We start from the raw sequence: 14394 nt of genomic DNA, 5'->3' as shown, positions 1-14394 counted from the left end.
TAGATGGAGTGTTCCAAATATGTCTATTAGGTCCACTTGACCTAACAGTTTAGTTCAAGTCCAATGTTTCCTACTTGGCTTTCTGTCTGGATGATCTATTGTTGAATGTGATGTATTGATGTTCTCTACTATTATTCCATTGTCATCTATTTCTCCTATCATATCTACTAGCATTTGCTTAATTTATTTAGGTGTTCTGATGTTGGATGCATATATATTTATGATTTTTATATCTTCTAGATGAATTGACCCCTTTGTCAATACATAATGACTTTCTTTGTTTTTTGTTACAGTTTTTGGATGAAAGTGTATTTATCGGATATAAGTATAGCTACCCTTACTCTCTTTTGGTTTCCACTTGCATGGAATATCTTTTTCTATTCCTTTACTTTGATCCTATGTGTGTCCTTAAAGCTGAGGTGAGTTCCTTGTAGGCAGCATATAGTTGGATCTTGTTTTTTTATCTGTATAGCCACTCTATGCCTTTTAAATGGACAATTCAATCCATTTACACTTAGAGTAAAATTGATAGGTAAGGGCTTTATAATGAATTGTTTTCTAGCTGTTTTTTAGTTCCTTTGTTCCTTTCTTCCTTGATTTCATGTTCCGTAAAGTTTTGCATTGCTGTCTTCGTATGTGAAGTAGCACTCACTTCCTGCACCCTTTACTAACTGTCTTCAGGGCATAAATATCTTCCTCCAGCCCTGCTAGTGCTTCTGAGGCTTTCGGGATCTTCTGTGGATACATCTCTCCACCTTTCTTGCTCCCTCTTATGACAGAATTCTAAGCTTGTATGCCTCCTCTCCATCCTACAATGCACCAGGCCGACTGCTGACAGTCTTCCTTTTGTTTTCCCAAACAAAACTCACTAAAGCTCAAGTTTGTGGTCTCTCTCTGGCCCTCAGATTTCAGTCAGCTTTCTGTGCATGCCCACTAGCCGTTGGTCCAAGCTCCCTCTCGATGCTGCCATCGGGAGGGAATATGCACAGGGAGCTGGCCGCAGGGTAGGGGTGTGCATGAGGCATGTGGAACAATGAGGGTGCCCGTGAGCCAGCTGGAGAGATCTGTGGGTGAAGTGTTCCCAGCGGCTTGTGGGTGGGCTTCTTGACAAAGGCAGTCATGCAGTTAGTAGCATCTGTGTTCTCTTAAAGCCCTCTGAGAGTCCTATCTGCTCCTCTCCCAGCTTGGTAGCATCCTGCACAGCTGGGAAGCTGGGTGCTCACAGGAGAAGTCAGAGAGTGAGAACATCTCTCTTGGACTTAAGCTGTGCCATCTTGGGGGAAGGGTGGTGTGGACAGAGTCAGACTGTTTCTCTTACCCACTTCAGCTTGTCCAAACTCATGTTTTTTTCTCCAATGGTGTGCTAGAACTTCTCCTCTGAAAACCTGGACTTCTGCAAAGTCTCTCTCTTCCATGGGTCACTGGCTAAGACTGTTTTCCAGGGGGCTCCGTGGCCAAGAGCTGCTGAAGCTGGATTACATGTCACTGCAGGGTCCACAGCCAGGATCAAGGTCTGTATGCCTACTGTCCAACACATGGGTGGACGAGACTCCTTCTGGATCCTATATGGTGCTGGGTCCCACAGCTCCTACAAAGGCACTTTTCTCCAAGGATAGATTACAAATTATTGTTGGGGACAAACATAAGGGATGTCTTATTCTGCCATGATGTTGACAACACTCCTCCCCTATCTTTTTGGATCTCCACACTTCTTCAAGACCTTTCCAATATCACAGTCAACTCTGGGTCACTTAACCAGCTTCCAGCCAACAGGTTCACTCATTCCCTAGGTAGGCTATAGGAACTTAACCTGCAAGTCTCCTTTTGGACTTCTTGTGAGACACAATTTTCTAATAGGAGACTTTGTAAATTCTTGAGAGCACAGACTATTTTATTCATCTCTTTGTGCTTGGACTCCAGCAGTCAGGCCTGTAATATACAGGGTATTCAATGAAACTGTGCTGTGAAGACAAAGGAATGAGTGGACAAATAACTGTGTTGGTTTGAAATCTAAGGGGTTTCATTTATAGACACTTTTCCTCCTGTGGCTGGACACAGATGCACTGAAATCCTATGCAATCTTCCAAAGAAGGTGACCCAGTGTCATCCAAGGACAGATGGATCAAAGTCTCATGCTGTTTCCGAGTTATTCACAAATGCTAAGGACTGCAAACAAATTCTGGGACTGCAAACGACTAACATAATAAGGGATAAGCTCACGTTTAAGAAAGAGCCCTGGAGGCAGCTGCAGGTCAGGAGAAATGATAAAAGTGGGGCTGGAGAGGTAGTGCTGGCCTTTTGCCATGGAGAAAAGATGCACCCTGATTAATGCAGTCATGGTTTCATCCTTTGGAGAAGAGTGATTTTAAGTGGGAAGCAGTTGGTGCATCTGATATCGTGGGTCTGTGCACTGGGCTTTAGCCTCATACATTGGAGAGCTGATGATAAGAAGTACGTACCCTGTCTAGTCTGGGGGCCCAGGCCCTCTGAAGTCTCCTTCTTCAGCTCATTCGAAAATCAAACAAAACAAAAAACAGCCTAAAAACTGAGTATCTTCCTACAAGTGGGTCAAAATCACAGGGCATTTTCTTTTTTAGGTTAGATAACAAAGGAGCTCACTAATGGTTGCTTTTTATAGAAGAAAAGAAAGATTGGTAGAATTCGAGCAGCCCTAGGACACCTTTTTTTGTTGTTCTTGTTAACTTAGGCAATTCAGATTACTGACCTCCTTACTCTACCTCCCAGCTCTGCTACTAGTGGTGTCAGTTACAGAGAAACAAACGTGTGTATTCCATACTTTCTGGAGATGGCACTGCAGGGGAAGAGGGGAATTAGGAAGGGGAAGAGAAACTGAGATATTAAATTTGAAAGTAATTTAAAATCTTTTCAGTATGAACTTGGATATATTATGGGTTTGACTACAGATTTGGAATACGGTTTTCATTTAAAAGAGGAGACTTTAAAGAAATGTCAGGTGTTCTTCCTCCCAGCTCCTGAACCCAGGCCCGTCTCCAACCTGTCTCGGCATGTCCACCTGACTCCTTTGAGCCGTTCAGAGGGCAGTTTCTGGTAGTTGTGGCTTTTATGCTTTCAAAGAATTCCTCCAGTCCAGAGAACTGTTCCTGGCACCCCTGTGTGTGTTGCCCTTCGGTGACCTGTGGCAGTACGTACTTCAGGGCACCTACTGCTCACCTTGCTTTAGTCATTATCGCTTTCTGGTTTGAAAGATGCAGTGGTTCCACCCTCCCTAGGAACACCTCTGGACCATCTCTCCCAGAGGTGCATGCACACTGCTCCTGCCTTCTTCCTGAGCATGATTAATGCTGCAGTTCTTCCTCCAGGCTTTCAGTGAGCTCATCATCAGCGGATCCCTAGCTGGGACACTGTCAAAATGTTACAATATGCTGAATTCTAGCCATTGGGTTTTCCATGAGACACAGAAAAAACAGAGAATGCAGAACCATGTTGAAGGTGCTTGACTCATGGCTCCATCGCTATGGAGCATCTCCATGGCTATCCTTGGTATGGAGCTGTTGCTAAGGTCAGGAAGTTAAAATTATGCAGACATTTCTACCAGCAATAATCCAGAGCTTCTGAATGATGCTGGGTACTCAATATAATTGTTGCTTAATTATACACTTTATATGCTGCCCAGAAAGTATTTATTTATTTATTTATTTTGCGGTATGCGGGCCTCTCACTCTTGCAGCCTCTCCGGTTGTGGAGCACAGGCTCCGGACGCGCAGGCTCAGCGGCCATGGCTCACGGGCCCAGCCGCTCCACGGCATGTGGGATCTTCCCGGACCGGGGCAGGAACCCAGGTCCCCTGCATCAGCAGGCGGACTCTCAACCACTGAGCCACCAGGGAAGCCCACACAGTATTTATTTTATTAGGCTAAGTGCCCACACAGAGCTGGTTAATGTGCTGGACTCCTGGTTAACCCCTCTGTTCAAGCTCTCCATCCTCCACACATCTTCAGAATAGAAAGCATATTTCTAGCTTTCAGGTGAATTAACATAATGGCTGGGTCCATGTGAAATGATAATATTCACCCTTTGATACTCTTCAGTTCTGCAAGGAAAAAACATGCAGGAAAGATCTGATAACGTCTTTCAGACTCTGTAAGGAGCCTTTGTCAAGGGAAGGGAATGTGTCCTTGAAACAAAAACAGCTTCCAGCAATATCAATGGTTTATCACGATCACCACCACCATCACCTGTAAAGCATCCTCAGTGGCGCTGGCTGAGGGCTTTGGGAGTTGGTGTCATGGACCGGAATCGGGATCGGTGATTGATTGATTCAGCAAAGCATCTTGTACTCACAGAGGATATGGAAGACTGTTGTAAATGCCAGAGAATCAGGACATGGATTTTCCTGGACCTCCTAGATATCAGACACTTCTGAGCTTTCTCCACCAAGAGGTGACAGACCACAGTCACATGATGGCGGGTGAAGTGCAGGGACCTTGCTGGCCTCCGTTCGTATGGATTTTAATGGCACACCCTCTCGAGTGGACTATTTTTTTCTCCTGTGAAGTTGGCTTTCCGCACTCATGAATCTTACAGATTGGTATCCTTTTCTGAATTATTCATTGATCTGGAGTCTTTCTAGTGCATACTTTTGTTTTCTTTGCTGACTCTGCTGGCAAAAAACTCCCTGTTGGCTTGTCTGTGATCAATGTCAAATTTGGCTTGGAAAAGGCCCCTGAAACATGGTGAACTCACATATAGGACAACAACACAGTCCAAACTGTGTATTCAGAAGATGGCCCAGCAGTCCCCTGTAAACAGAGATGCTGAAACCAAGCAGGACCCTGTGGGGCTCCTGGGCATGGAAGCTTTTCTTTGTCCCCCATTTCTTGTTTGTAGGGAATAGACTCCAGCCTCTATGAACTTCCCTGAGCTCCAAAGGGCAGATTCGAACAGTTGCTAATCCAGGAAGGGAGGGGATGCAGAGACAAGGGAGGAGAGCACCTGAGAGCAGATCACAGGAACCAGAGAACCTCATCAGGAGACCACCTGAGGCCAGATTAAAGGACTGCAGACCCTGCACACCCCTGATCCTTATTACAACCCAGCCCTTGAACTATTGCTATAAAGCTCCTCCCCAAATCATCCCCGGTTGGGACACACAGGAGCCCGGTGTGTCCCCCTCTGCCTGGCAAAGCGATAAAGCTATTCTTTTCTACTTCACTTAAAACTCTGTCTCCGAGATTTGATTTGACACCGGTGCACAGAGGCCAAGCTTTCGGCATCCACAGTGACCAAAAACAGGTCGGAAAAGGGATGGCACCAAGCGTGTGACTTCAACGGCACAGACCAACTCGATCAGGAAAGGAGGTGCTGCCTGGCCTTGTGTTAAGCCAGCATTTTCCTTGAAGGGCATCTATGGCTTTGGGACGGAGGGACGTACATTCTCAAAGCAACATCTCAGACTAGCTTTTTTTTTTTTAAGGATCCTAGTTTCATATCTGAAAGGGTTGTGTCAGCAATAACAAACCAGATATAGGAGGAAAAAACCTTTATCAGTTCTTTCATGGTGGAATATCTTGAATCCCAGAAAAGGCAAAGGAAACATTGACCTCAATGGGTTTTTAGCACTGGCACAAGTCACATGGTTAAATCATACACACACCGAGGTTGGGGAAATCAGAGGGGATTCCAAGCTGCCACTCAAAGGTCTCTCCTTCGGTGTTCGTTTTAAACTGCTATTAGAGAACACTTGTTAATTCTGAGGTATTATGCTATTATGTCAGTAATAGTCATCTTCTGGCAGAGGAATGCTTCCGGGAGTATTGTGGCAGCTCGCGCAGAAACCTTAGTCAAACTCCTTCGTAAAATTCCTATAATTATGTTTAATTTCCTTTCCTTTTTTTCTGCTCACATTCTGGGAACTGTCCTATTAATAATGAAATGGGAAATAGATAGAATGATAAGGAAGGTAACCAAAAGCGTTGCTTATTCTTTCTGTGATTAGTCAAGGAGTCATTAATAATATTTGAAGGACATAATGCTATCTCTTTAAGAACAAAAAACTATAAGTATGTATAGCAGATCAATATATGCAAAAGTTCCTTAATTAGGAGAGAGTTAAGACTTCCCACTTAAGAGTAAAGTTCACTGAATTTACATTTCAATACAAAAGGAAATTAATTCCTGTTAATATTTCTGTGGAAGTTTGCAGGGCTTAAACATGGTACGGCAGTTGCACCCATCCTAGAGAGGATGCTGGCTTACCGTTGGCAGTGAAGGCAGGTGCCTGAGGCTTGTCCCGTGAGCCCTACCTAGCTTTAAGGTGATTATAAAGACAAAGCCAAGAGAACACACACAAAAGACCTTGAATGAAACAAAAGGGCTCTGAAAGTAAAACTCCTTTTCTTTAACCAAATAGCTACTTCCCTGCTGCTGGGGTTCTAATAAGAAGTGGCCTGTTTCCCTCAGATCCCCAAAGTATTTCCCTCCCCATCAGAAACTTGCTAATCTAATTTCTACTTTTGCTTCGGATGTGCAGCGTATGCAAGAGCTTTAAATTTAATAAAGGGAAACTGAGTAGTGTTCTCAGCTGTGTGTCAAGATCGGTGATGCTACATTTCCTTAGGGATTCAATACGGGCTCTCTGGATATGGTAGGGAAATGTTAAAGTGTGTTTGGTTGGCAATTTTGAGAAGTTATTGGAAAATTAACTTCAATTTCATTTTTATCTTGGCTAAGGAATCATATAATTTCCTTAATACAATTCTGTATTTTTGCAACTCCACTATCCTCATCCTGACTACAGATTGTTAGGGTTTCATGGCGTGGAGGATGACGAAAATTAAATTTGGTGAGGAGAATGTGGTGCAATTGTGTTTCTAAAAGCATTCTTATTGGGAAGAAATGTTTACACAGTGAGATGCCCACGTTCCTGACACTGGGCCTCTATTGGTGAAGCGGCCAACACAAACCATCTTTCCGGAGCAACAAATCTATGCAAGTGTTTGATGTGTCTGAGCATGAAAGAATGATCAACATCATTAATCATTATAGAAATGCAAATCAAAACTACAATGAGATATCATCTCACACTGGTCAGAATGGCCATCATCAAAAAATCTAGAAACAATAAATGCTGGAGAGGGTGTGGAGAAAAGGGAACACTCTTGCACTGCTGGTGGGAATGTGAATTGGTACAGCCACTATGGAGAAGAGTATGGAGGTTCCTTAAAAAACTACAAATAGAACTACCATATGATCCAGCAATCCCACTACTGGGCATATACCCTGAGAAAAACCATAATTCAACAAGAGTCATGTACCAAAATGTTCATTGCAGCTCTATTTACAATAGCCCGGAGATGGAAACAACCTAAGTGTCCATCATCAGATGAATGGATAAAGAAGATGTGGCACATACATACAATGGAATATTACTCAGCCATAAAAAGAAACAAAATTGAGCTATTTGTAATGAGGTGGATAGACCTAGAGTCTGTCATACAGAGTGAAGTAAGTCAGAAAGAGAAAGAGAAATACCGTATGCTAACATATATATATGGAATTTAAGAAAAAAAAATGTCATGAAGAACCTAGGGGTGAGACAGGAATAAAGACACAGACCTACTAGAGAATGGACTTGAGGATATGGGGAGGGGGAAAGGTAAGCTGGGACAAAGTGAGAGAGTGGCATGGACATATATACACTACCAAAGGTAAAATAGATAGCTAGTGGGAAGCAGCCGCATAGAACAGGGAGATCAGCTCGGTGCTTTGTGACCACCTAGAGGGGTGGGATAGGGAGGGTGGGAGGGAGGGAGATGCAAGAGGGAAGAGATATGGGGACATATGTATATGTATAACTGATTCACTTTGTTATAAAGCAGAAACTAACACACCATCGTAAAGCAATTATACCCCAATAAAGATTGGGAAAAAAATCTATGCAAGTATTTAAGGCATTTATTTTATGTTAAAAGAAATATAGAAATATTATGGGGGATTATGCAAAGCATTCATAGAAAAACTTGAAGTCTAGTGTGTCCAGAAATAAACCTGACACTTGATACAAAATGTGTTTTTGCTGTTAAGATGTGAGATGGAGAATATCATGATGAAAACTTCTTTTTCAAGCAGGGAATACATATTTATGATTAGCTTATAGAAGTAATTTGATAACAGGAAACATTTCATAAGTCCAAGGGAGTGGATCTGGGAGAATCATTTTTGAAGCATCTAGTCCTAAGGCTAGCAGAGTAAACACAACCAATAGGATTCCGTCCACACCAGGATGTTTTAGGAAACCTCCAATAAGAAATTTTATCTTATCTCCAACAAGTTATACTTCCAGTCACTATAACTTGTGAATGGAACCACTCACTGTCCCTGTACTTTTGTGTATATGGATTCAGTTGTTGTGACCTGGGGGCCGCACTGCCCTGCAGGGCACATTCCTCAGTGTCCGGAGGCATTTTCAATTGTCATGACTTGTGTGGGGGGGTGGATTTTGTGGCATCTAGTGGGTAGAGGCCAGGGATGCTGCTCAATAACCTTTAATGCACAGGACAACGCCCTGAAAATCCTTCAGTCCAAAATATCAATAAAGCTGAACATGAAAGAAAAGATATTCTTATCGATATAGTACAGATTATAACACAAATCCTCTCTCTAAACCATTTCATATCTGCTGATCATATGTGATAATACCTATTCTGTGTAATCTGTAATACAAAACACACATTCTCTTCCTGAATCATCATTTCAAAGAAACACTCACACAGTGATTCCCAATGACAGTGCTATTGCTAATTTGCATTTACTCCACGCATACTTATGTTACCAACATCCCATGAAAGAACTAGAGAGAAGGAAGAGGAAGCAGGTTACCTCTCAAATAAGACCTGGCTGTAGTCATCCAGGAGGTGGGCGTGAGTGTGGAGAAAGATGGTGTTGTAGCCCACCAATGCCACCATCATGATCAGCATCTTTAGCTCATAATTCACGCGCAGGAAAACCGAACAGGATATCAATCCCAGGATGCAGCTGTATATAAAGTACTGGAACAGGGAAATATGTCAGGTGAATACTTGGGATCTCTTCTGAGGAATGCCAACATGAGAATTAAAATTGGGGACCCCCATCAAGCTCACTTGGTCAACTCCCAGACTGCCTGTGAAAGCAGATGCATTTGTCTGCTCTTTGATTCGGTGATACATGACTAAACACACTGCATTTAGAAAAGAATTACTCATGACATGGCTTGCTCACCCAGCGTAGCATGTTTAAAAAAATAATCGTGCATATGGCCAAATACTCTTCAGAAATAATTTTTAGAAATCTATATTGAAGCTATGTCATTATTAGCCAATGTCCTTTGCTTCTTGAAAATGAAAACAATATGGCTCCCTACCCATTTACAGATTAAAGCAAAATGACAGTACACAGAATCTTTTGTGGGCTTTCAATGATTGAATTCATTAAGAGGATACAAATCATTACAGGTAGTTCTATTAAAGGTATAAGAAAGCCTAGACGTTTTATTTAAAAAGCAGTTGTGTGTCAGAGGGATTACCTAGAACAGAAAGGATTTAAAAAAACTAAAAGCTTTGAACTCTATATAAGATAGATAACCAACAAGGACCTACTGTAGAGCACAGGGAACTCTACCCAATATTCTGTGATAACCTATATGAAAAAAGAATCTAAAAAAGAATGAATATATGTATATGTATAACTGAATCCCTTTGCTGTACTCCTGAAACTAACACAACACTGTAAATCAGCTATACTCCAATAAACTTAAAAAACCCACAACATCCTAAGGGTTCACAGGCTTCACCAGACTACTAATGGGTCTTTATCCCAGATAAAAAATCAATTAAGAAAACTGGAGGACATGAGAGGAATCCAGTGGTGAGTCTTCAACATCAGCAACAAGAATATGATTGAAAATAAACTGTAGCACCGTATAAAGTTAAAAAAAAAAAAGAAAAGGAGAAAGAGCAAGACTTAACATTGGTTGAAAATCAAGTGGCCATAAATGTGAAGGTTTACTTCTGAACTATTAATCCTGTTCCATTGGTCTATATGTTTTTACTTATGCTAGTTCCACATTGTCTTGGGTACTGCCGTTTGATAGTAAATTTTGAAACTGAAAATCAAAACAAAACAAAAACAACAAAAAACCCTAAAAGCTTTGACCTGGGTGAGTCATGACTGCCCTGGAAGTGGACAGGCACCAAAGACATCAAAGACCCCAGTGTGAGGAAGCAGGCCGGCACGGTCCATCTTTTGTGGTCCATGGGAAGCAGCTGGCAGGCCTGCCCTGTGTTAGCACTTTTCCATTTACCACAATGGACATCGTCAAGACAGGATAGCCCTGGATTCAGTTTTGCTCCAATCACTCGTTAGTGGATTTACTTTAGGCCAGTGCCCTAACATGCATGTGTCACAGTGTCCTCATCTGTAAAATGAGGGTAATAATGTCCTCCTTCTAGGTCACTGAGAAGAGCACGTAAAGCTTGGAGTCCACGGCCCTGCAGGCCAGGAGGCGCCCGCTAAGTGGAAACAGTTGTCATTCTCACAAAGCATTTGTTTGCTGGATAATGGGGTTTTAATAACAAAGGTTACCTACTATCTCGGCGTGTCTGCAGCAGAAGCAGCAGTCGGTAAAGTTTAATCATTTTAATAAAACATAGATCCCACTGATGTTTGATAAATCCTGCCTTTAAAAAACAGCTCAGTGTGTAAGCTATTCCATTTTAGTTATATTATATGGGATAAGCCATGTATAAACTACTTATTTTTGTCACTCTAGCTCTTCCTTTTTTTTTTTTTTTTTTTTTTTTGTGGTACGCGGGCCTCTCACTGTTGCAGCCTCTCCCGCTGTGGAGCACAGGCTCCAGACGTGCAGGCCCAGCGGCCATGGCTCACGGGCCCAGCCACTCCGTGGCACGTGGGATCTTCCCGGGCCGGGGCACAAACCCGTGTCCCCTGCATCGGCAGGCGGACTCTCAACCACTGCGCCACCAGGGAAGCCCTCTAGCCCTTCCTTTTATTTCCCCAGCTAAGGTCATCTACAGTCAGCCATGGGGAGGGCTACTAATATTAGTGCATCAGTCCTGTTCTTGGGGGAGAAAGGAAAGTCGGAAGATGAGCTGCGGTGGTCCTAGCAGGCACCTTCTTCCCTGTGAGAGGCACCCACACAGGGATCAATGCAGATCCTCACCAGTGAGGACTGCGACCTGGCATCTCAGCTTCAGAGGAAGGCCAGCAATTAACTCCCTTGGGTCCGACAAGCATTGGGTCAGTCCTCGGGAAGTAAAGCATCCCTAGGCAAGGAGCATGATGGGTGGTGGCGGCTTAGGGAATGCTGAGAGTTTGTAAGTGCAACTTCTTTGGCCACAATTCCCTGAGGTCAGTTCTCTACTATTCTGACCACTGATAACCCCACGACAGAGAATAGGAAGAAGAAAAGAGGAGAGGAAATGTGTCCTGATGGGACCATCTTGCTGGCGGAGAGGAAGGACAGAATCAAGACGTCTGGGAGAGAGTGGATGGGCACCACCGACTCAGTCTCCCTAAAGTGGAGGGTGAGGGAGAGATAGCCTGTGCTTTGAAACCAGCCCTCACGTATAGGGGACTTTGCATTATTACCTTAATGACTTAAATTAATTACTTAATTACTTAAATACTTAATGACTAAGTATTGCCCTCAGAGGGCAGGTGTGAGGCTCAGTGATTCAGCGGGCATCGGTGCTGGGACAGCTTCTGAAAGCAGCCCAGGGAGCCCCGCAAACTGTCTGGGGGTCCCTGCATTCCTGTGGGCGTGTGCACAGCAACCTGACAGGACAGGCTTCTTTCTGGTGAGTCGAATAAAACACGGGCTTGCACTTTGTATGTCTTCTTTCTTTAGTTCATTTTGGGGCTCATCCACTATTAGATTTTTCACAAGTATCCAATCCCACCAAGAGTCTGAGAATCCCTGGTTTTTAACCAGCTTTTTAGTCAGCAGTCACTGTCTTACACAACTGCTCCGTAAAAGCCACAAAATCGCCTTGGGAATGCGCAGCGGGCGAGGTCCCCACTCAGCGTCTCGCCCTTCGACTCATAAAGCAGCTCGCTGGTACAAATAAAGGCATGCCTGTCCCCTGCACAGGTGACCCAAGGTAAGGAGGACGATAAAGCCCACTTTGACGAATTCTTGTGAAGATTAAAGAAGATAATAAAAGTAAAGTGCACAGAGCAGTGCCTGGCCCATGGGAAGCCATATAAATTCTGCTATTCTTGTTATAAACTGGAGCTCTTTGTAAGACTTTTTCTTTTATTTTTCTTCTTTTTCTAAAAAAAATTATTTTATATTGGAGTATAGTTGATTAACAATGTTGTGTTAGTTTCAGGTGTGCAGCAAAGTGATTCACTTATACATATATCTATTCTTTTTCAAATTCTTTTCCCATTTAGGTTATTACAGGATATTGAGCAGTGTTCCCTGTGCAGTACAGTAGGTCCTTGTTGGTCATCTATTTTAAATACAGCAGTGTGTACACGTCAGTCCCAAACTCCCAATCTGTCCCTCCACCCCACCCTAAAATTTGATTTTAAAAAGGATTCTGCTGCTAAAATTCTGCTGAAAATCATTATTAGAATGAATGTTATCAACAGTTCAGCCTAAGTGAATGAGAAGCAGAATAATGAGCCCTTTACATGAGTGAGTGAGTGTGTGTGTGTGTGTGTGTGTGTGAATGTGTGCATGTGCATTTCAGGGGATTGGGGGCAGTAGGATTCTAAAAGTTTTCTGAAACACCCCTAGTTTGAAATATGTGCCAATACCTATAAAATATGTCTATGATTTCACATTTTAAAATTCATTCTTAGGCTTTTAAAACGTTTTCACATTTCAGGGTTAGGGTTAAGGTTAGGGTTACTAAAATACATATGTTATGGGAAGTAGCCTTTTAGTCCCTTTTCTATTAAATAAGCCTTTCTAGAAGGCTTGGAGGCCATGTGCAAGGTGATGTGGGAATTCATTAAAGGTAGGTTGGGACCCTGAAGGTAGCGACAGAGGGAATGTGTCAATAAGGAAGAATAACGGAAGGCGGCCAGGCTGGGAGCTCTGAAGATCAGCTGCCTCTCCTACATAAGGTAGCCCTACAGGGAGGTCGCTGGATGTCAAGAGCTCTGGCTGTAGGCTCCTGAGCTGAGTTCTATTAGGACACTATTACTAAGAACCTTATTTTTATATAGTTTTAATAGTTGATATAATTATTAGTTAATATTTTTATTAAGTATTATTTGTTAATATTATTTAAATATAATATATTACTATTACTTAATATTAGGTAACTACGTTAAAATTGGTTCACATAGTTATTAATACTTTTCATTTATTAATCAATGAAATCAACTTGCATTTTGACACCAAGGGAGCAGCCACTGTCCTCTTTGGCAATTTACTTAAGTATCTTTTGGTTTCAGTTTCCTCACCTGGAAAACAGTTATTCCAATATCTAACTCACAGGATAGTTTTGTGGATGAAATGATATACATGCCTGATATAGTGTGAACTGCCTACATGGCAAAGATTCTTTCTGGTTGATTCTGTTGGACATTTTTAAATGACTTTCTCTTCTGCTACAGAAATAATACACCTGAGGTTAAAAATTAGGAAATATACAAAGGACACGTATAAAAAGTAAGCATCTCCTATAATCCAACATCCAACTTGCCCCATGATTAATTGTTTTGTATATCTTTCCAGCTTTTATTTTTGGTGTGTGTGCTACTTGTTATTGGTATTATTATTTTAGAAAATTGGGAACGGATTGTTTGGAATGTTTTTAAATGATACTTCTCACTTAATAGCTTATAAGTATATATTTCTATGTCATTAAATAGTTTTCTACAACATCTTTTGTAGCGGCTGGATATAATCTTATTGTATGTTCATAACAAAATTTGTTTAAACAGTTAAATTTATTCTAACTTTTAGGTTGTTTGCTTTCTTTTCCTTTCTTTGTTGTTATTGTTACATAAACCTGTTGACGAACACCCTGGTAGCTAAATCTTTGCACCTTTAAAATTACTTTCTAAAGTTAGTATTGCAGGGTGAAAACTATGTCTGTTTCTATGCTTTTTTTTTTTTTTTAAGATGTTGGGGGTAGGAATTTATAAATTAATTAATTTATTTTTGCTGTGTTGTGTCTTCATTTCTGTGCGAGGGCTTTCTCTAGCTGTGGCAAGAGGGGGCCACTCTTCATCGCGGTGCGCAGGCCTCTCACTATCGCAGCCTCTCGTGTTGCAGAGCACAGGCTCCAGACGCTCAGGCTCAGTAGTTGTGGCTCACGGGCCTAGTTGCTCCACCGCATGTGGGATCCTCCCAGACCAGGGCTCGAACCCATGTCCCCTGCATTAGCAGGCAGA

General features: G+C 42.3%; 1 protein-coding gene across 2 annotated transcripts in view; it reads right to left on the bottom strand.

The window, feature by feature from the left end:
* The window catches only part of ADCY2 (adenylate cyclase 2), a gene marked incomplete at its 5' end in the record, with an annotated part of 433407 nt that overhangs the window by 47880 nt on the left and 371133 nt on the right, over nt 1-14394 (bottom strand). For both annotated transcript variants that reach the window (XM_082650879.1, XM_082650880.1), the window contains one exon: nt 8860-9029. In XM_082650879.1, coding sequence (XP_082507005.1) covers nt 8860-9029 — 170 coding nt within the window. The remainder of the gene's footprint in view (nt 1-8859; nt 9030-14394) is intronic.

The sequence above is a fragment of the Grampus griseus genome, assembly GCF_964374135.1.
Source record: "Grampus griseus genome assembly, chromosome: 3".
NCBI lineage: Eukaryota > Metazoa > Chordata > Mammalia > Artiodactyla > Delphinidae > Grampus > Grampus griseus.
Note: the sequence above shows the minus strand (reverse complement) of the source record. Positions and strands in the feature narration are given on the sequence as shown.